The 23,505-nt window shown below is 41.9% G+C and overlaps 1 protein-coding gene and 1 long non-coding RNA gene across 2 annotated transcripts in view; one reads left to right on the top strand and one right to left on the bottom strand.

The window, feature by feature from the left end:
• Positions 1-22,699, top strand: part of CWF19L2 (CWF19 like cell cycle control factor 2) — a 73,796-nt gene extending 51,097 nt beyond the window's left edge. The window contains exons 13-18 of the mRNA XM_081860201.1: positions 5,353-5,565; positions 10,044-10,160; positions 16,238-16,393; positions 19,421-19,501; positions 21,416-21,517; positions 22,140-22,699. Of these exons, the coding sequence (XP_081716327.1) occupies positions 5,353-5,565; positions 10,044-10,160; positions 16,238-16,393; positions 19,421-19,501; positions 21,416-21,517; positions 22,140-22,280 (810 nt within the window). The 3' untranslated portion in view covers positions 22,281-22,699. The remainder of the gene's footprint in view (positions 1-5,352; positions 5,566-10,043; positions 10,161-16,237; positions 16,394-19,420; positions 19,502-21,415; positions 21,518-22,139) is intronic.
• LOC309341411 lies at positions 16,319-19,409 on the bottom strand. Its single transcript, XR_014156313.1, has 3 exons — positions 18,836-19,409; positions 17,212-18,469; positions 16,319-16,440 (listed from the first exon to the last, which is right to left on the bottom strand). It is a non-coding gene; the product is annotated as an uncharacterized lncRNA (long non-coding RNA).
• Positions 22,700-23,505: the final 806 nt, after the last annotated feature.

Genomic DNA, 23,505 nt, shown 5'->3' with positions numbered 1-23,505 from the left:
TTTCAATTTTTGCTGTAAAAGCACCATCTGAAGCCATTTTTGTCATCTGTATTAATGAAGTGCACAGAATTGACACCCATATAATGACTTTCTCTTTCATGCTTTCATTTGTAAGGAAAACGGGAGGAGGGGAAATACAGTTGAAATGGATGTCGTCTTCTTGATATTGCTGAAAGTCTAAAAATGTGTGTGAGAAAGTGGCCCTTCAATACTGCAGAGGATTTTCATTCATCTTTTTGACTGAGATATTGGCTTTGGTGTGTCTGCATTATTTTAAATCAACGGCTGTTCCTCAGTTCTGTTGCAACCAGCAAAATAATGAAATGTGATTTCTAATGTGCAGTAAGGAAGCAAGGGTATCTTCTATTTTTCAGTTTGCCTTGATATATCCTTTAAACAAACTTTTTGAACTTGAAAACTTGATGGTAAAATCACATTGAGATCAGTCTCAGTGCCTTTGCTGTCAACATGAAAGTCAACTAGATTTCACTTGTGTGTAAAGCTGTCAAACTAGATGGTTTTAAAGCAGCATTATGTTCAGCAGAAATTACTGGTAGAAATAGAGATTTGTGAAGGAGGAAGGCACCTTGGAGTAAATAAAATAATCGATTCCAAGAAACGGAAAGAGTAAGAGTAGCAAAAGAAGAAGTGTTAAATTTTAGGGAAGAGACATTTTTCAACACCTTTGAAAATTAAGAACCAGATACTGTTGGGAAGAGTTACTGAAGGGGATGGAGTTGGATGAATTTAAAATTGCATGCAAGTAGCTCAGTGGCTGACTACATGCTTACAAGTAGAAGGTCCCCGGTGTCAGTTCCTGGCACCTCTAGCTAAAAAGGCCAGGAAGCACGTGATGGAAAAGATACCCCTCCGTTTGAGGTCATGGAGAAATGCTGCAATCAGAAAACATAAACATAAGGCAGATTCCTAGGTTCCAAATGTAAGGACTTACAAGTTTCATGAGCTGGACAGGGAAATAGACGTCTGCCTTGAGTGTGAGAGGGGAAGTACAGAGCCCTACCACTATTAGCTCCTCTCCCTTATTCTTCCAACTACTGAATATATCTCTCACCTGCCCATACCACCTCTTTCCTCCGGAAAGCTGCTTTGCATTGTAGACAAGGGCAATCCAGACGCAGTGGGACATTGTCTGGAGCAGGGGTAGGAAGTTGGATCTATCCAGCAGGCAGGGTCCAGATATCCCACGAACCCCACAGGCCACTTAGGTTGCTGGGGCTGCCCACCTGCCAGGCATCTGACATCACCAAGATGCAGGATAACGCACTTGCTTTGCTGGCATGTTTTGATTTCCAACTTTGTGGGGAAAGGACATGCCTCTCCGTGGGGCTTGCTGTAAGCACCAGCCAGCCTTGTGCAAGAAAAGTAAAAATAATTTTGCAGGTGTTGATCTGCTTGTGTAAGAGAAGACATCTTAAGTTCTATGGAACTCACCTAATCATAGTACCATGTCAACTATTGCACTAACGCTTGTGAAACAAGTAGTGGCTGTTTTCCACTATTGTTTATTGGGAGCCAGCCCTGTGTAGTTGATACACCATTGTGCAAGACAAGTATCATTGTTTTGTTTCAGTAGGAAGAAGCTGTTGGCAGACATTCTAGTAATGTTCGGATTAGTTGGCAAACCTAGGCTCCAACAGTCATAGTAGGACTTAAACTAGTAATAAGGAAAATTTGCATAATGAATCCTCATCAATGCAATATTTAATTAACACCTGGATAAAAGCTCCCTTCGTTTTATTGCGTTAGAACTGAGCCCTAAATACATTTACAGTGTGTGTGTGTGTGTGTGTGTGTGTGTGTATTTAATTCACAATCCTTTCGGCTGAAACCTATTTTTCCTAACACCAGCAGGATTCTGGTTTTTTTCCAGCTTCCTGTCATGTATTTGGAGTATAACATTCCTGAAATCTAAATGCTTCCATTTAAAATGGGTGATGTCAGTGTTACCATGGCAATTGAAAATCGCACGGATCCAATTTATACAATCTATATACCTCTTTCCTTTCTGGCAGATTTTCAGAGCAGCAGTAACGCTTCTTGCATTCATGTAGAAGGTGTATCTTGAATTGCGATTGCGTTAGTGTTATTATGGGAGAAACGAATGTTCAGTGGGTGAAAGCAAGGGAGAAGCGTATCAGCTTACGAAAGACGGTGAATGGAAAACTAGTTGCACAACCGTAGTAATAAATAGAGCCCAAATACGCAAGCATGTGTTAACAGGACTTTATATAACAGAAGGTGGGATTTTTTATTTATTTATTAATTTTTTAGCTTTTCTTCACTATACTTTGAGATGGCATTCTTAGGCAAAGTATACGTTTTTACATCGGTTTTTGTGTGTGGCCCTGCTGCCATTTTCCTAAAAGCCACCCCCATAATTGTGGAAACTGAAGAAAGAGAGAAAAGTTGTAGCCAGCTTCGTGCCTCAGCATCCTAGCCAGCAGTGCACATTCTGGGGCAAGCCAAGCCTGTACTAAAGGGAAGGACTCCACTTGAACCGGGATGGTAACCCACTGTTGGCGATGAAAACAGAAAAGGTGGTAGAGCAGCTGTTAAACTGAAGGGAGGGGGTAAAACTGGCAAGAGCTGAGGAGGTGCATTTGGAATGAATCTCACCCCCGGAGATGAATTTTAAATGCAGGTGGCATAGAACTAGGCTTGTGAGTGCAGGAGCACAGCATAGCAATTCACAGAGGCCAAAGCACTGCACTTGAAGAGAGAGGATAGTCTTCAAGTGTTTATATGCTAATGCCTCTGAGGCGGGGTGATGAACTGGACTGCTTGGTATTAGAGGCCGGCACTGATAGAATAGAGATGATGGATACTTGGTGGAACAGAGAGAACCAATGGAACATACCGTAGTTATCTCTGGATATAAACTCTGTAGGAAAAACAGAGAAGGACGTGCCAAAGCTGGTGTCGTTCTGGATGTCCAAGAGAGCGTTGAATCCAGCAAGCAAGGAAACCCCAAAGGGGCAGAATTCTGATAATCAAAAGATAGCTGAGAGATAGCAGTCCTGCTTCTTAAGAGTCAGAGATTTCTGCTTCAGCATTGTAGATGGGGATCACATCGTTCAAATAACATGCCTTTCTTAAAAGACCCCCTTTGGCCTGTGGTTATAGGGTATGTACTAATACACTTAAGTGCTCTATGCGGCTGCCATCTTGTTTAATAAAAATGGCTTCACTTAATCATATATGTCAGACCAGGGTAGTTTGGATGCCAGGAATATCTGACTGGCATGTATGGTTACACTTCCATGGGAAGCTTATGTAAGGTCCTTGCCTGTGGTCATCTTCACCATCACATTTCAATGGGGCCTCACAGTGTTATGGATCAGTTTTACCAGTTTCATAATAAGTTGCTAAAAAAGGCACATTTCTGGGGCAGGATCATTTTTTTAAAAATATTAATATTTTATTGAGTTTTTACAAAGTAACAGACATAATAATACAATAAACAACAAACAACAAAGTTAACAACATAGAAAAATATAAAAAAGATAAATTTAAAAACGAAAAGAGAAAAGAAAAAAGACAAAAAGGGAAAACTCTCATTCAAATTCATAACATTCATAACCTTATTTTCCTTGCTTCCACCCGCCTTCCTTTCTTGTATTCCAATTTAACACATTAATTTAGCAAGCTCATTTCTTATTCGGTATTATCCCTTAAAGATTCCTTTAAGTATTTAATTTTCCAAATTTTTAATCCAAAAAAACCTAACCCTTCTTTCATATTCTTATATCTTGTTCACTAGAACCCCTTAATTATATTTCAATGTCTTCAGCATTCAAAAATTTTACAGTATTTCTGTAGGTAGGCTTTAAATTTCTTCCAATCTTCCTCCACCTCTTCTTCTCCTTGATCTCGGATTCTGGCGGTCATTTCTGCCATTTCCATATAGTCCATTAGTGGTATCTGCCATTCTTCCAAGGTGGGTAGGTAGATCTTGGGTCTTCCAATGCTTTGCAATGAGTATTCTTGCTGCTGCTGTAGCATACATAAAAAAGGTTCTATCCTTCCTTGGCACCAATTGGCCGACCATGCCCAGGAGAAAGGCCTCTGGTTTCTTCAAAAAGGTATACTTAAATACTTTTTTCAATTCATTATAGATCATCTCCCGGGGGCAGGATCATTTTGCTTTTGTTTACTTTCTCACTTGCCTTTTGATTTTAAACAAGATTAGATGAGCTCTCCTATAGTGGCGTACTGCAAGAGAGTGCAGAACTGGGGATGGTAACAATACCCTTTATTTTTGAATTTTATTTCAAAATTCAGAATAGTAGAGCATATATATTAATAATCACTTGTTATAATGAATTGGAATGAGGAAGTGATACTGGATTTTGGGAGAGTATATGGCCACACTTCTGTAGTCAGTATGTCAAAAATTATGGGGGGAATTCAATGTCACAATGTTAGAACCAACTACCCTATCCCTCCTCATTTGCTGTTCAGAACATTCTCTTGCAACCCCCACTCCAGCCAATTTAATGCAGAATTGAAGTACTTCAGTTGCGTATGGATTTTGCCACGTATATATCATATTCCATACGGATGTTCCCTAAATAATCAAACAGCATGATAACATAATAAGAATACAGTAGTACCTTGGAAGTCGAACAAAGTCCGTTGCGGAAGTCTGTTCGACTTCCAAAACTTTTGGGAACCAATGTACAGCTTCTGATTGGCTGCGGGAAGCTCCTGCAGCCAATTGGAGCCAGTGTGGTGTAGTGGTTAAGAGCGGTAGATTTGTAATCTGGGGAACCGGGTTTGCGTCTCCGCTCCTCCACATGCAGCTGCTGGGTGACCTTGGGCCAGTCACACTTCTCTGAAGTCTCTCAGCCCCACTCACCTCACAGAGGGTTTGTTGTGGGGGAGGAAGAGAAAGGAGAACGTTAGTCGCTTTGAGACTCCTGAAGGGGAGTGATAAAGCGGGATATCAAATCCAAACTCCTCTTCTTCTTCTGGAAGCTGTGGAAGTCGCATTGGACGTTCGGGTTCCAAAGAACGTTCGCAAACCGGAACACTCACTTCCGGTTTTTGGAGCCAAAACGTTCAACTACCAAGGCGTTTGAAAACCAAGGTAAGGCTGTAATGTGCCTCATCTTTATGCAATTTTTGTTCTTGTCAACTTTTTTCATATGTGTACCCTGCCCTTCCACCCAGCAAGGCAGTGTTACCTGTGATTACCCATAACAACCCTGAGAGATTGGGCTGAGAGTGGGTGATTTGCTCAAGGTCATCGAGGAAACTTCATAGCCCAGGAGGAATCCCTGATCCAAGTCCATCTTTGTCCACACTGACTAAATCTTCCTTTTCCTTCAGTTTTCAGAGAAAACGGATAGAGAGTACTACACTCTGGATGATATGTTTGTTTCCAAAGCGGCAACGGGCGAGCAAAGCGGCGAGGAAGAGGGAAGGCAAAGGAAACAAGCAATCCGTGAGCATCAGCATCTTGCTGCACGCATGGAGAAGTGCCCTTACTGCTTTGGTAGCCCCGAACTTCCAAAACACCTGATTATTGCAATTGGTAACAAGGTAAGGAAGCAGCACAGCCTGTTCTGCGATGCAAATAGGAAGAAATAAAAGAGGGCTGTTTTCCATTCCATGGTTTTATGAGATTAAAAGTGAGATTGCTTCTTGTGACATGAATTATTGCCTTTGAATGTTCCCGGCCCTTCCAATTAGGAGGAAAGAGCCACTTCCTCAAGGGTGCGACTAAAATGATAGGACTCTTGTCTTGAATGATCAAGTTAATCTTCTTCAGTACTTCAGATTTGCAGGTGACCTTGCTGCAATGATATGCAAGAGCTGAATATTTAGGTTGCATAAGGTGGGTAAATAATTTGGAGGCCAAGTCATGGTAAGAGAAAAAGGGTCATAGAGGGGATGTTGAAATTAGAAGCCAGAAAACATAATAAGGTCCACAAAGGCAAAGCAAAGTCATCCAGATTTCAGCAGCACTACAGACAGCAGTCACTGCCTTTTAAAATAAATTTTGGGTTAGTTGCAAAGAGCATATGGAAGTTTTTACTTGAGACCAACTTGCTGCAGTACAGATGACATTGAACTATAGCTCCCATCATCATGACAATTGGCCGTGTTGACTGAGGCTGATGGGAGTTGTAGCCCTAAAACGTTAGGAGGACACTCTGTAGGTGTAGTGGTAAAGAGCGGTAGATTCATAATCTGGGGAACTGGGTTTGCGTCTCCGCTCCTCCACATGCAGCTGCTGGGTGACCTTGGGCCAGTCACACTTCTCTGAAGTCTCTCAGCCCCACTCACCTCACAGAGTGTTTGTTGTGGGGGAGGAAGGGAAAGGAGAATGTTAGCCGCTTGGAGACTCCTTCAGGTAGTGATAAAGTGGGATATCAAATCCAAACTACTACTACTACTACTATTACTACTCCTGTTGTTGTTGTTGTTGTTGTTGTTGTTGTTTTAGACTTTGCCCCACCCACCTCAAAAAACGTGCTAGAAGTATGTGTTTACTTCAACATTGTCATAGTTCAGCAAGAATCATATTTCCTCAAGTTTATTGCCCCCAAAAAGTATTCTGACTTTGATCCATCTAGACTTTCTGGATGACCAAACATTAAGCTAAAATACATGCACAATTCAACAAAATGTAGATAAAAATAACCAGAAACAGACCACAGGATGAATGCTTAGCTCTGACCTCAGTAATGACTGGGCTAAAACTTAAAACACAAGAAAAGGAACAGTATATTCTACTAATTCGGGCTCTTTAGCTTCCTCTCAGATATTCACATATACCCATTATCCTTCACCATGTATCCCACAATATTCCCTTACTCATCTTCCTTTCCCCATCACTTCAGTTTTTAAATAGGTTACATAATTTGATGTCCATGTTTCCTAATGTTGTAAAACTGTTTTTTTTTTAAGTCAGCCAAATGCCTCCTTAAGCAGATGGCCATATGATCTCTTTAGACCGAGTTTATTTCAGCAGGAACAGCCGTCAGCCTTACCTCTAAATGCAGAAGTTTTAGAGCCTTGAATATCTCAAAACCTAGGAGGGAATATATGAGAGAAGACGCATCTTGTATAGAAACCCCTTTATTTGTTAGGTGTACTGGCTGTTGTTCTTGTGCCTGGTTTCTGACTCAGGGTTTTAAAGAGTAATGGGGAACTAATCTGTAGCCAATGTTGGGATATATGTGGCTGACTAAGGGTGCATTCCTGGCCACTGCTCTGCAAGGCTTCCTGCGGTGGTAGGGCCGCCATCACATCTGCAATCTTGCTGAGCAAGTTGGCTGGGTGGAAGGGGGCAGGCAGATTTGGTCAAAGGCCTGGAAACGATGCCTTATGAGGAACGGCTAAGGGAGCTGGGCATGTTTAGCCTGGAGAAGAGGAGGTTAAGGGGTGATATGATAGCCATGTTCAAATATATAAAAGGATGTCACATAGAGGAGGGAGAAAGGTTGTTTTCTGCTGCTCCAGAGAAGCGGACACGGAGCAATGGTTCCAAACTACAAGAAAGAAGATTCCACCTAAACATTAGGAAGAACTTCCTGACAGTAAGAGCTGTTCGACAGTGGAATTTGCTGCCAAGGAGTGTGGTGGAGTCTCCTTCTTTGGAGGTCTTTAAGCAGAGGCTTGACAACCATATGTCAGGAGTACTCTGATGGTGTTTCCTGCTTGGCAGGGGTTGGACCTGATGGCCCTTGTGGTCTCTTCCAACTCTATGATTCTATGATTCTGCACCAGCCTGGGGCCATCATAGTGACTGGGACTGAACTGGGCTGACTCAGCCCCACCTGCTCCTGTCTAGGGGCTTTCTGGTGGCTTCTGTCAGCAAGGAACCTGCACATTCCGTGGGTTGAAGGGAGAGCTCTGCATGTGGAGTGATACTGGACTCATTCTGCAGGTGGAGGTCAGCAGGGCTGCCCAATCCAAGCCTGTTCTCCCTTCCCCACAAAGGGAGTTTGGATTGTTCCATAGGTCTTTTCATGGAAACAAATATGCAGAGACAGGCAAGCAGACAGGCAAGGAACTTTCGGATGCAGTGCATGGTCTAGAAGGGAAAGATTTTGGAGTTGGTAGACTCAGCGGAGGAACTGAAATGTGTAAAATACGATTAGTGTTCTGCATTGCTCTGTGCAGTGTATGTCAGAAAGAGATTCGTCTTCACAGGCATATCTCTGTTCAGCAAAGAGATCTGGGCATTCTCCCAGTGTCTTAAGATGAGAATGATTAACCTTTTTGGCTCCAGGGGCCACATTGCATTGCCACAACCTCTGACGGGTGCATGTCATGCTCAGAAAACAACATAGGAAATTTCCCTATGCTTATTAATTTTATGTGCTTGGAACTACCTACAGTAACTATATACTTTGCCCTGGTTCAGAGTATATAGCTACATAATGGCCTCATGCCCCCCCCCCAATTCTCTACTTCTCTAATACAGTTGTGTGGAGGAGATAAGAACCTTAAATATTTCAATTAACCACAGTTATAAACTGGGTTAATCTTAACCAGGCATAGGCAAACTCCGGCCCTCCAGATGTTTGGGACTACAGTTCCCATCATCCCTGACCACTGCTAAGGATGATGGGAATTGTAGTCCCAAACATCTGGAGGGCTGGAGTTTGCCTATGCCTGATGAACTATGGGTTAGTTGAACCAATCCTGCTTCATAAACTTTGCTTTGAAGTTGACTTTCCCGCCAAATCAACTATAGTTAAGATTAAACACAGTTTGTCCTGGTTCAGATATAATACTTGGCTGCAGTTTGTCTAAAACAAAAGTGCATATTTCTGACATCTTCCCTGCTATGCCAGAGGACAAGGGAAGGGAGGATCATGCAGAGGCAAGGCTCATTGCACTCCTTCCTAAGATGTGGTTTATTGCTTTGTCCAAATGAGGAAAAATACAAGTATAACCACTCATAGGAGAAGCATACACTGACTCAGGGTTGCATGAAATTGTGTTTGCGATTTTCTGTATGTGGTATAACGTCTTAGGTGGCATCTCTTTGATAATATCTGACATAGCATTCACTTTTTTAAAATTCCCTGCATCATCGAATAAAAGTGTTTCTACAGTATGTGTTAGCATATAATTGCCATAACAAAAGATTTTTATTTTTTTTGTACAGCAGAATAGACTAAGACCAAATACTGTCAGTGAGGATAAAGGCTTAAGCATTGAAGTGAGCTGTCTTAACAAATTGAGTTGCCTTGAATTTCTTGTATGAAATGCTGCTGGAGAATGATTATTTCGAGAGGCTTGCGTTGTTGATGATGATTTTTTCAGTAACAAACTTACAGAGAATAAAAGGCTTGCTCTGGAGGGCTTGCGATCTGTTAATCAGTAAAGAGACCAGAGCAGCAGGGAGCATAAAAGAGAGTAATTAATGTGATTATTTCAGTTACGTATACTGAGGTTTATAAATTTATAAATAGCATTGTTGGATCCATAAGAGAATATTCCAGAATCTACCATGGGCAATACATTTATGAAGCCCAACCAAAACGTCACCAAAAAGTGGCCTGCCCTTCAGTTCTCTGGAGTTCTTAACCATGGAAATTGTTAAACAAGGGTGGGGCTGGGGAGGCAAGGGAGGGAGAGTACAAAAATTAGGGTGAATTTGTAGCCATGAATTTGTTAGGTTGTAGACTCTGTTCCAAAGTGGAAATTGCAGGAATAAGTCTCTACTAGGTGTTACAGGTATCAGGTTGCACACTGATTCTGCAATAAAGAAGAAATGGCTACTGTTTTTTAAGAGCACAGAATCTAACTTGTAACCCAGATCTGGCTTAGGTAGTGCAGGGTGTGGGACTAGGGGATTTGTGCCAGAGGCTTCATGGGGAAAAAATGGTAAAAGTAAAAATCTTTCCCAGTCTGCATCTGTACTGGAATTATTTTCAGGTGTTTCGCTTGTTGTATCTTACACGCATTTGCCTCTCTGGGCTCCTTCAGAAGGAAGGACGGAACATAAAATAAATACATAGAAGCTTAAACCATCTTGTATTCCACCCCCCTCTCTCTAGGTCTACCTGTCATTGCCAAACTACCAATCTCTTACTGAAGGCCATTGCTTGATAGTTCCTATGCAGCACCACATTGCAGCCACTCTTCTAGATGAAGACATCTGGGAAGAAATCCAGGTGAGCAAAGTCTTAGGCTTGATGTGACTTGTTGTGTGGATTCATATCTAAACACTGTTGATATAAATCAGCCAAACTTGGCACTTGTAGTCCTCTTAATTTCAAGGGGAAACATTTACCGTATTTTTCGCCCCATAGGACGCACCGGCCCATAGGACGCACCTAGTTTTTTTAGGGGGAAATAAAGGAAAAAAAAAATTATTTCCCCCCCGGGTGCGGAAAGCCCGAGCTTCCCCAGCCCTCAGAACAGGCTGCTATCTGCTAGCCATGGGAGAGCTGCGCGAAGCCCGAAGCTTGAGGCGTGCTGAGCTCAGCGCGCCCCAAGCTTCTGGGTACTGGCAAGCCCTCCGCTAGCTGTAGAGAGGGCTGCGTCTCCAGGATAGCTTCCTGGAGCCTGGAGAGCGAGAGGGGTTGGTGCGCTCTGACCCCCCTCACTCTCCAGGCTTCAGCGAAAGTCTGCATTCGCCCCATAGGACGCACACACATTTCCCCTTCATTTTTGGAGGGCAAAAAGTGCGTCCTATAGGGCGAAAAATACGGTAAGCATCTGTTTGCTCCTTCATTGTAATTGGTAGGAATTAGTGTTTTCTTTTTGGTGGGATTGTCCCTTTTGCTGTGAGAAGGGCAGGCTGCCGCTTGGGGGTGGGTGGAGAGGGGGCCGTTATATGCAGCATGCTCCTTTCAGCCGTGATATGGTAGATTTATTCAGAGATGAGTTGCCTTCTCCATCATCTGTTGGAACAATACACAAGGGGCTTCTGAGTGCTTTGTTTGAAGACTTTGAATAGATGTGTGTGTTTTTGGTAAAAAACCTGAAATCATTAAGAGAGTTATGGGAAGTTCATAGCTAACACTTAACTTTTTGCAACTGAGACTTTTTCTTCAGTCTACAAATCAAGCATTCTGAATAAATGTTGTGAAGTATAAAAATAACACAAAGTGGGTGTATAAAGGTTAGCGACATTTAACATGTCAGTTTATCCGGCCCAAATAACCTGATTTGAAAGTAGAGAAACTTCAATACAGTGGTACCTCGGGTTAAGTACTTAATTCGTTCCGGAGGTCCGTTCTTAACCTGAAACTGTTCTTAACCTGAAGCACCACTTTAGCTAATGGGGCCTCCTGCTGCCGCCGTGCCGCCGCAGCCCGATTTCTGTTCTTATCCTGAAGCGAAATTCTTAACCTGAAGCACTATTTCTGGGTTAGCGGAGTCTGTAAGCTGAAGCGTATGTAACCTGAAGCATATGTAACCCGAGGTACCACTATACTGTTTGTTTGAATGAGTGTAGTACTTGCACATCTTTGCCAAGCATTGAACGCATTAAATGGCTAATAAATCTACAAATTGGCATAAAAGAATATGGGGCCAGTTTATCTTGAACAAGCTTGTGTACTTCAGACATAGAGCAATCACTAAGTGGGTCAAGCTGGGATGTGTCTGTGATGGTTTGGTCAGGTTAGACACCAAGCAAAAAAAAAAAAAAAGAGGTTTACATTTTCCAGAGTTCTCATGCTGGTTCGCATACCTGGTGTGAGTCTCTGACACTGATCAGTCTAAAGTTGAGGTTAGTAAATTCAGACTACAACTTTGCCCTTGGTGCATCAAGAGTCTCCTTAATATACTACATGGAGATTTCTGGAGTCAAGCATACTTAAAACAACAGTGAGCTGAGCTCCTTGGTAACAATTTATTCTCAAACCAGACATTAATGTTATTAAACTGAAAGCACATGGACAGTTTACATTTGAGGATAATGTTTATTTGGGAGGATTAATTGAGTGAGCAAGAGGTCATTCAAGTTTCTAGGATTTGGTCTCATGTAGGAGGCAAATGAAATTCAACAAAGAGCTAAATATAAACTCTTGGAATATCAATATAATGGGAAAGTGTAATTAAATATGCCTGGGAAATTCTGCAAAAATGCTTAGAAGATACCTTTATTCCACAAAGAGCATGTCTCCAGAGTAGCTTGGCTAATTATGGACCCACTAAATAAATAAAAGTCTTAACAGAGCTTTTATAATCACTGAGAAGATTCAGAGCTCTTTTAAATTTGTTTTCTGTTAACAAAATCTCTTTCATGCTCCCTTTCCCTTGCAACATGTTGAGGCATTTGTCATATCACATCTTTTTCTGCTCTCTATCCTTAAGACTGGTAGTGCATGGCTTAATTATTCCAGTTCAGGCTAGAAACGTATAGGAATAAGCATGAAAAACAAGCAAACCCCAAAATCATGCACTAAGCTTCAGTCACCCTCAATATTTCAGTAATACTCTGTAAATACCAAGTTAACAGTGTTGATAGCAAGCCTAGTCTGTCAGGGACTTCTTAAAACAAGCATAGTAAGTTTTGTTTTGTTTCTGAATTGCATGAACGTTATCTACCATGCCCATTTTAAGGAACTATAGGGAGCCATTATGTTGTCTAATAGATTTAAATTACTCTGGTTACATCAGAAGTGTACGTGGGATTTTTATTTTTTTTACCTTATATAGAACAATTTGTGTATTTCTTACAGCCAGCCAGCCAGCCAAAAATACAAAATGCAGAATCGCACCCTCAATAAAAACCAGTCAAAATAAAATAAAATGATATGCTAAGAACTGACAACCATAAGAAGTCTTAAAGATAGATTTTCAAATTTTCACCATCTGTGAAGATGTTTGTTCTGCCAAAAATGCTAAAGAGGCTCTCTAAAGACAAACCTGGAAACAGTCTCATAAGAGGATGATTTATATATTATTTGACCCACCTGATAAAAAGCAACTTAAGGTAAAATAACACATGAAGGTGATTACAGGGGCAACACCTGCTTTTAAACGGAACACTGGCAAATCTGCCATCCAAATGCTGATCAGTAATATAGCTCTTCTTTGCTTAAGTATTGATTTTATAAAAAGCAAACAGAGTTTAGGGGCAGACAGATGCAGACCCTGAGGCCATGGGCCCTGTAATCCCCCAGGCAAGCACATGTAGCTCTCATACATCTTAAATGGCTTTAAAAGGTTGTTAGATAAATTGATGGGGAATAAGTCTACCAGTGGTTGATAGCCATTGCATCCAGTATTAGAGGCAATATGAACGCCAAATGCTGGTCATAAGCAGGAGAGTGATGGCTCATGTCCTCCTTGCCGGCTTTCCATGGGCATCTAGTTGGTGACTGCACAAACATAATAGTGGTCTAGTAGGTGGGCCTTTGGTCTGGTCCAGCAGGGCTGTTCTTACGTTCTTAAGTCTGTATATTTTGTTTTCTGTTGTCCTATTAATTGAAAAGTAACATCACAGTTTCCCCACCATTAACCCTTTCTTACACGAGTCTTTCTTGCTCTGTGCATGTATTCAATGAAATGATTCCCTTGAAATGCCAAGGCTTGAAACGGATTAGGCCCCCGAAATGGACTTTGGACATGCCTGTACTATGGGATATAAAAACTCATGTTAATATCTTGATGTAAGCTCAGTTGATTGCTTAAAATGAGAGGCCGTTTTGCTTAGGATCAAGTCTATCTCCATAGGCCATGCTTGGCACAAGTGTGCTGATCTCAAGGGAAATGGGAGGAATACAGGAAAATGGAAGATTGCAGCACCAATCCCTCTAACCTAGTTGTGAAAATGCACAGGGGTCTCTCAGCATCTCCCGGCTATAAAATTTTGTCAAGATACGGCACTTCTATTTAAAAGAATATATGCAGCAAGTTAATTATGTATTGCACAGGGAAGGGGAGATGTTGTTTAGACCAACTAGAATTTGAAAAGCAAATTTAGGTTGTTTATCAAAAGCTTACAAGTTTAGAGACAACCACCTAGTAAGTTGCCTTATTTTTTTAATAAGACCGTTGGTCCATTTAGTTCAGTGATGACTGGCAGTGCTCCAGAGCTTCAGATGCCAGGAATTGAATCTAGAGCCTTGTGCATTCAAAGCAAGTGCCCTACCACTGATTTACTGCCTTCTTGAAGCTTTTTAAATTACCTTAGTAGCTGCAGTGGTGGCAGCAAAAGAGCATTTCCCCCATTTAATTTGCTTTGAAAATCTCCAAAATATCATTGGTAGAATGGGTGCTAGTGGAAGTGACAGGCAGTAATGTGTCAGCTGTTGAATTAATTCTTAGTTTCCGCAACTAGAACAGGATAATGAACAGTTCTGCTTACTGATGTGTGATTGTTGAAAATGCTGGCCAGGGGGTTGTTTCAATTTAATTTGCATTTAAATGTCATGGCTTCTCGGACATCCTGGTGCCAATATTTTTGCTTGACAGCCGTTAGCCTGCCTTCACAGCCTTTGCTTGGCTGCTTCATAGCAATCTTGAGGCAGATGTGCTTTTTCGGGGAGAAATGTAAACTGTAAGGCAAAGTCAGAGATGGAAACTTCATGTGCCCTTCCTTTAGATATTCTCTAAATAAATTTTGCAGAGAACTTCCTTTGATCTCACAAGTGCTATAAACTTTGCCCCCACCCCAGCTATTGTTTTAAACGTGCACCACTGCACAACAGAACCAAGTGTTATTTGGCAAGAGAGTTGGGAAATACCATTCTAGTTTGGGAAATGTTTCCATAACTTGACCCTGTGGCTCTGAAAGACCTAGTAACTCAAAAGTCTCATTCTTTAAATGATGCAAAAGCTCGACCCTGACAATAAATGTATATGCTATTCTACTGGAGTACCAAGAGTCAGAAGCACAGGATCCTAGCATGCCAGAAGATGACCACAAACTAATATTTCTGCGCCATTGAGTACCCCATTCTCCCATGTGCCATGGTGGTTTCTGGTACTGCATGAATGTGCTGGATAACTCATCCGGTTGCCCATCCCCACTGAAGCAGGTGATATAAAAGATTTTTCTTCGAGACCCTGGAGGACTCTTACCAGTCAGAGTCACTTAGTATAAAGCACCATAATGTGTTCATTATAGTTTTTAGGGAGAGGGCTGTGCAACCATCTTCAATTGTCAAATGTGTGAATTAGGCAACAACTTTGATTTCTCCAGGAAAGAAGAGCATATTTCTTTTGATTTATGGATGTGTGCATTGGTGTGCATCATTTGGTCTTGTGATAAACAAATGCCATTGCTTTCATATGTTTTCCACGAATGTTTAGAACGACAAAACCTCAAAAGCAAATATGCAGTTTTGTTTGGAAATGTAGCACAAGGGAGTTTATTTCCAGTGTGGCCCATGAAGATAATGAGGTTGTAAAATGAAATGTGAATTCTGTGATTTATGGCCCTGGCACATTTCAAATGCTCAGTCAGCTTAAGTTACGTCAGGCTTGTGGTTTCCAACTTGTTATAATTTCATATGAGCTCAATTTGAAACAAGTTCTTGGCACCTGCCTCCTCTTGCCGGATGCCGTCACACCATTTCAGGTTTGGGTACCAAAATCATCTCTGATTTATTGGAAATCTAGACTGTGATTTCTACCTTATCTGTTTGTTTTAAAACATGCCAGCTTCTAGGCACCACTCAAGATAGAAACTGATCTACTCCATGATCAGTTGTGACATTCTATCCTATAGAGGAAAATGAGTGAGTATACACACAGGTCAAGTCTGTTACAGTAACAGGTTGGGTAAACTTCTGCACAATGGAGATGAGAGACCCAAGATTGCTTTTCTTTAAGGAAATATTAGTATCTGGCTTAAAGGTCAATCATGCCTGATGAAAATGTCACTTTTTGATAAATTGTGTAATTGGAAGGAAGAGTGGAAGGATGGTGGCATTTGGAGTCTATGCAAGTCAAGGTATAAACTTTTGAGGAAATGAAACTCTGAGGCCTCCCGTGGTTTCTGCCTCCATTTATGATGCCCTCCAATTTTTTGAACTTCAGTGCGCCTTTCATTTGACAGAAAACAACACCTACAGTTGCTATTATGCATGTAGTATAAATAATTAAAATTACTCATCATGTTCCAGTGTTGAGCTCATTTTATTTTGAATGCAATGTGACATTAACCTATGAAAGTTTGACTTCTCAGTAATGCCAGATACTTAACCGCAGCTGTTGCCTAACACTTCTGTGATTGAAAATTATGCGTATTTTGACTCTTCTTGCTCCATTGCCTCTCTTTTTTTTACAGATATTCAGGAAAGCTTTGGTGAAGATGTTTGAAGCTCAAGAGTTGGATTGTGTTTTCCTTGAGACAAACTTAAATTTAAAGAAGCGATACCACATGGTATATGAATGTATCCCCCTCCCAAAGGAAGTGGGTGATATGGCTCCCATCTACTTCAAGGTATCTACAAACTTTCCAGTTTCCTCAGTTTTGCATTTTGATCATACCTGTCAGGGGTTCAGGGAGAGAGACGCAGAGTGAGGGGGAAGGATTCCAGACTGACGAGGAAGAGGATGACAATGACCCAAGATTGTCCATGAGTCCGTCCAGTGAATCGGAGGACTCCCAAAAGGGAGCCCCTCTGGTCAAGCCAAGGGGAGCTAGAGGGGGAAGCAGTCAGGAGCAGGGAAAGGAAGGGGGAACCCCCAGTGGGAGTTGGAGAGCGAGACCGGCTGCTCCGCTGGAACGGAGTGAGGGGGGAGGAGTGACCAGTGTGTCAGAAGGAGCAGAACAGGAAGCAGAGAGGGGAAGGAGATCAGGGCAAAACGTGCTGCCGGAAGGGGAGGAAAGTAGTATTGAGGGCAATGTAACTGTCGAAAGGAAGGTCAAGAGCAACGTAAGCGCGCCAAGTTCAAAATGGGAGGCGCGCGGAAATGAAGAGAGTCCTGGGGAGGAGCCTGGTCCCAAAGCCCGAAGGAGGGGGGAGGAGGCGGCAGAGGATTCAGCCTCGGGAGAGTCCCGAAGGGAGAGAACACAGGGGGGCAGAAAGACCCTGCGGAAAAGGAAAGAGAGAAAGAGGTGGACCAGTACAAGCCTCTTAAACTGGTGTCGAGGGGGGAGCGAGTCAGAGGGGACTTCAGCGGTCTAAGGGTAACAGACGTAGGGTCACGGACCTCGGATCTAAAGCTACTGATGTTCTTGAATAAAAGCTTTTGTACATAAGCTGGAGTGGACTTTGGTCTCTTGTGAGCTGGGACCACGGGTGACTCTGACAATACCACTTTTGTTTTTTAAACTGAACTAAATTGGCAGTTTTGTTTTTTTAAAACTGAACTAAAGTTGGCTGTGTGAAGCTCAAAAAAGTAAATAGATTCCCTAAAAAAATACACCAGATTAACTTAACTCCCCTTCTTCAAGTGAAATTTATTTCACTTCTTCAGGTTTCCCAAACTATTTGTTTGAGCAAAACTGGAAGTACAGAAAATAGGCTTCTGAAGGAAAGAGGTATTGTTGTATCATATTAATTCTGATGTGCAGATTGGATAGCTCACTATGGCCCCTGAGTTGGCAGCATGAAAAACCAGATTTTCCAACTGCACAAACTCCCTACCGAACACCCCACACTAAAAATAATGGAGCTGAGGGAGCCGTACGAACACAAAGCATGCTTTGCTCCTTACTTATGCCCTGTCTCAGTGGCAGTTCCTTCGTGGGAGCCAGGAGCTAATTCAGTCATGAATCTGCCTGAATTCAGTTAACTGACAGGTGCAAAACCAGGCATACTTTTGAGGGTATTTATATGGATGTGATAAAGCATCTCCTGCCCAAAGATGAAGATGAAGGAAAAGAAGTTCTGGTCAAAAAGACAAAGGTATTTTCATATGTTTTGGGCAGTTTGCTTTAAGTAACGGGGGCTGAGCACATTCTGCCATTAAATCGTTTGTGAACTTCAGGTGAAGGGTGGTTTATATATTCAATAAATAATAATAACCATCTGTGTTCATGCTGTCTCTGACACCGTCTGCCATTTTAAGTGCTTAATAAACACAGGCACTAAATATGTCTAATTCGCCGCCGCCCCAAAGGCAAGGATGGAAGTTGCCAATGTAAGTGATCTGTATGTGCTGGATGTGGAGTTACTTTTGTGTGTGTGTGTGTTTGTCTTATTTTGTTTTTTGGCTGAGGAGCTGTGCTGTTTATCTGACAATATTGTTTTCAACAGGGCTGTTTTGGATGCAGCTTCTGCTCACAGCGCTATATGGATATAATGGGGCTGGGCCTCAGTGTAATAAGTTTTCCCCTCAACAGTTAAAGTGAGCAGTCAACATGTGATCTCCTTTGCTCTTCCACTTGCAGCAGAACAAGGCAGGCAGAGAAGAGGGAAGGACCACGTCCGAGTGGTAGAGCAGGAGTTTTGCATCCAGAAGATCCCATGTTCAATCTTGGCATCTCCTGGGAATTGATCCTGCCTGGAATCCTGGAGAGCTGATACCAGTCAGTGTAGACCGTTTTGAGCTGGATATAGCAATAAGCTGACTCAATACAGTGGTGCCTCGCAAGACGAAAAGAATCCGTTCCGCAAGTCTCTTCGTCTAGCGGTTTTTTCGTCTTGCGAAGCAAGCCCATTGACGGCTTAGCGGCTTAGCGCTATTAGCGCTATTAGCGCTATTAGCGCTATTAGCGGCTTTTAGTGGCTTATTGGCTTAGCGGATAAGCAGATAAGCGGCTTAGCGGCTTAGAAAAAGGGGGGGAAAAGGGGAAAAAACCCGCAGGAACTCGCAAGACATTTTCGTCTTGCGAAGCAAGCCCATAGGAAATTCGTTTTGCGAAGCACCTCCAAAACGGAAAACTCTTTTGTCTAGCGAGTTTTCCATCTTGCGAGGCATTCGTCTTGCGGGGCACCACTGTACAAGGCAGCTTTCATTATTTCACTGCATCTAGAGGAGTATAGGGCAGCACTCTTAACATAGAAGCTCTGCTGAGTGTCTGAACATGGTTTAGACTTGGAACTATTTAGATGGTGTTTTGTGGCAGTAGCGACTTAAAATATATGTATGCTAGATTTTAATTAACATTGGCAACAAAAGCATGACCTTTACCTTTGGTTTTTCTTATGTACAAAAAAGAGCCAATATAACTTAATTAATTCCTGTGGCCTTTTTAATTTGGCAAGCTGAAAATTCTCATTTCAAGGTAATTGTACCAGGCCCAAGTTAGACCGCAGTTGTGAAGCTATAAAAAGTGAAAGGCACTGAATAAAATTAGTCTAAAATCAGTCTTCATTATGCATTAATGCATGTAAATTGAATTCTACAAATTGGAGAAATGTCACAAAGTTAGTTTCTGGCATTATAAAATTAATATTCGTTCTTGAAATTATGCAGTATTCTAACTGCTTTTTATTTATTTATTACAAATCAAGTTCTACTTTATGGCATATGGTGTCATTCTGAAAGTGTTTCATATGTTGTTGCAATATTTTTTCAGAAAGCCATAATGGAGTCTGATGAAGAATGGTCCATGAATAAAAAGCTGATTGATCTATCTTCAAAAGATGTTCGCAAGTCGGTATGTATTGAAGCTTGTCCCTTATAACATGTGGCCAGTTGTTATTTTTTGTTCTCATTTTCAAAAAAAAAGTTTTAAAAGATGCTGGTTTTAAAAGACACAGAACAGTTAAAGTACAGTTTATGTAAGACGTGAGATTTTAGTTCACGAGTCAAATACCGTTGCAGTGGTGTTAATACAAAGATCTTCTGCTGGAGTTCTGAAAGTTAAAATGGATAAATTGACGTCAATAACGCAAACCTTTTAAATATTACTCCTGGTTTTTCAAGGCACTAGCTGTTATGGCTGAGGGTTTCGTATTAATGTTTCGACTCAAGTATTAGAATGTCTAGGGCTGCAATCCTAAACACACTTGCTAGGGTATAAACCCCGCTGACTCAGCAGGAATTACTTTGGAATAAGCGTGTATAGGATCACACTGCATAGCCTGCCCTTATGTAACAATGGCTTACGGAAATGGTTGTCTTTGCTTGGCATCCATGCAGCCTCCTTTCCAATCAACAAGATGGTTTATATCCTTCTCAAGGGCTGGGGCAAGAGGCAAAGCTCTGAAATCTATAGACTTCTTTTCACAAGGACGGCTGCTGAATATAGTTTGTCGTGCAGAAAGGCTGCTGGAAGTTGTAGTTCAGGCATAGGCAAACTCCGGCCCTCCAGATGTTTGGGACTACAATTCCCATCATCCTTAGCTAACAGGACCAGTGGTCAGGGATGATGGGAATTGTACTGTTTATCTTGCTCTTGCTCCCAGTTTTCTGCCTATTTCCTGGTCCTTATTCAGGGCATCTGATGGTTCATTGCCTCTCAGTATTAGTCTTCATGTGTCCTTTTCAGTGACAGTGTGGACCATATTCACATTTCAGAGTTAGTGGAAGGGTCATAAGCACTTGATGCTTCCCCAGAGGGAATTCTAGTGTATAGAGTTTTATTTACTGCTACTCTTTGGTTTACATTTATCCTTTTTTTAATTGGACCTTTTCTCAGCAGAAGAAAACTGTGTGCGCTACGACGGCATATTTAAAATCCATAAAAAAGCATGAGGAATTGTTAGTAAATTATTATTATTCCTGTTCAGGGAAGTTTTTAATGTTTGATGTTTTATTTTATCTTTAATATTTTGTTGCAAGCTGCTCAGAGTGGCTGGGGAAACCCAGCCAAATGGGCGGGGTATAAATAATAAAGTACAGTGGAACCTCTACCTGCGACCATAATCCATTCCGGAGGTCTGTCCGGAGGTGGAAATGGGTTGCTGAGAGAGGCGCCATTGTGCGCAGGCGCGGTTGGTGATTGCTCGCTTCTGCGCATGTGCAAACGGCGATCGCCACTCCTATGCGTGCACGAACGGTGGCAAACCCACCAGTTACTTCCGGGTTTGCTGCGGATATTGGGCGAAATGGACGCAAGCAGAGGTGGACGTAAGAAGAGGTCTGACTGTATTATTATTAGTAGTAAAAGGACATTGTGTTTGTGTCCAGTTTGCACGTCGTGGTAAGCCAAACTATGGCTTATTGGGACAGCAAGACAAACTTGCTGTCTCCTGGGGGAAGATCATGCAGCCGTTTTGCTCCTTCTTACTCCTTCTTACTTCAACGCTCTGTGGCTCTGACCTAAGCCAAAGTGTGCCTTGGTGTGTTTTCCAAACGTGAGCTGTAGCCAAGGTTTGTAGTTAGTGAGGAGGGAACTTAACCATGAGTTCCTGACCCTGATATCTTATTGGCATGTTTCTGCCCTTCATAGTTCCGTTCCTTGCAGTTCAGGGTTTAAGAATTGTGTGTGTATGTGTTGATTTTTGCTTCATCAGCCTCCAAGATATGTCTGAATGAGCTGGTTGTCAGTTTTTTAAGCTTCAAAAGACAGCCCCATGAACTGTCTTTCCTTTGCATGAAATAATGAATGGCCTCTCTGTCTTTTTAGGTTCCGAAAGGTTTGCCTTATTTCTCCGTAGACTTCGGCCTACAAGGGGGCTTTGCTCATGTCGTTGAAGATCATCGCAAGTTCCCCCTTTATTTTGGAAAGGTATTTATGATGTCACCTGTTCAAAGAGGCTGATGTGGCAGACCCTCCTGCACGCTCCATTCTGAGAAGCTCACTGCATATATTAGCAAAGTTGAATATACATGGCAGTTTTGTTACTGTGTGCTTTATAACATCCCAGGGACATGAAGAATGTTTGTTATCTCAGGGTTTGAGTTGTGTAATTAGCCATTCTATATGAAGTTGAGATCTTACCATTCAAAGTGAGAGTTGTAATAAATGTTTGCCTGGAGGTAAAGGACTAATTTTTTTTAGCAGGATCAATATTGTGAGTGGAGAGAGGGGGGGGGCCTCAATAATGGATTTAGGGAATAACTTAATCTTCTTTCCCCCCCACAAACAGAATTTCTAATGCTGTGGGTAGATTTGCAGGGGATGTGGCTGTCAGTTTAAATCTCCTGTTCCCACTCCACCCCCGTAGTCCTTAAAGGAAGTAGTTTGCATAGAGCACATGTGGGTGAGTCACTTGTTAAAATGCAGAGCTGGAATGACCCCCCCCCCAATCAATCCAATTGTACTTTGTAGTCCTTGTTTTGAACAGGTGTGAGTTTCCAAGGTTAATTAAGAGCAGTAATATTCTTCTCTGTCTGTCCTGCTTTAAAAGGAAATAATTGGCGGCATGCTGGATTTGGAGCCCAGGCTGTGGAGAAAGGGACTGCGAGAAAACTTTGAGGACCAGAGGAAAAAGGTGTTGCATTTTGCTCAGAGGTGGAAACCGTACGATTTCACCAAAAGCAAAGAGTGAAGCTTTGACGATGCAGTACCTGCCAACAGACCATCAAGATCCATAAAATCAATCCATTTTATAGAAAGGCATGTGTTAAGGATGACAGGATGTTTTCTACATTCCTAGTGAACACTTTTAGGGGGGGGGGAATATATTTTAAAAGAATGCAGTTCATACATTTAATTTGAGTTATTTACAAGGAAAATTGATTTCAACACAATGTCATTTATTTATATTTAATGCCTCATATTTTCTGCTGTGTGCTTTTTTTCTTAAAGCCCTTTTCATAATACCTTGTTTAAATCATGGCCTCTGGGAGGTGCTGTCAGATGCACACTGTGCACTTAAAAAGAAAATTGATTTATTGACATTTAAACGTCAAAGAGAGAAAATATCTCTAAAACTGGCTAAACAGCATTAAAGACTACTTAGGCAAATACCTTTCTCAACAGCCTTGTGAAAATGGAAATGCCAGTATTCTCCCAAAGAGAGAGTGACTAGGTAGAGAGAGAATTGAGCTAGGCAGGAATCTTGAGACAAGATGATTCACTCTCCTGTTGAAGTCCAGCAACTAACAGTTTTTCAGTGAAGCAACAAAATAAAGGTTTGGAACAAAGTAAACTGGAAAGGGTAAAGCATGACTTAGGTCATTTCTGCAGGAAGGGAATTTCTGCCTCGCAACTGAATTAATATTTCAAATGGCACAGTGGCGTGGAGGAATCCCAGGAAAGGTACATAGATGGTCCAGAAATCTGTGTTTGATAATATTCAGATAGTGGAAATTGAATAGGGGACGTGGGTTGCGCTGTGGTCTAAACCACTGAGCCTCTTGGGGTTGCCGATCGGAAGTTCAGCAGTTCGAATTTGCGCAATGGGATGAGCTCCCACTGCTCTGTCCCAGCTTCTGCCAACCTAACAGTTTGAAAGCACACCAGTGCAAGTAGATAAATAGGTACTGCTGCGACGGGAAGGTAAACAGTGCAGGCTACTTTTGTCACATGGGCACACAGTATATTAGCTCTGCTCTCATGATGGAAATGCATTCACAGGTTATGTCAAAACAAGTATTTGAACCTGTTTTGTTTATGGTTTTGGCTGTTCCTTTTTGTTGTTGTTGTTGTTTTATTGGTTCTGTATAGTTTATGTTTTGTTTTGAAGGGGCTAGATCAGGGCTGCCTGGGAGTGGGGCCCCAGTCATCACGCAGAAGACATCTTAAGGCAGCCCTGTTCAGGGAAGTTTTTA

This window comes from Podarcis erhardii, assembly GCF_964252035.2.
Source record: "Podarcis erhardii genome assembly, chromosome: 4".
NCBI classification, from domain to species: Eukaryota; Metazoa; Chordata; class Lepidosauria; order Squamata; family Lacertidae; genus Podarcis; species Podarcis erhardii.
Note: the sequence above shows the minus strand (reverse complement) of the source record. Positions and strands in the feature narration are given on the sequence as shown.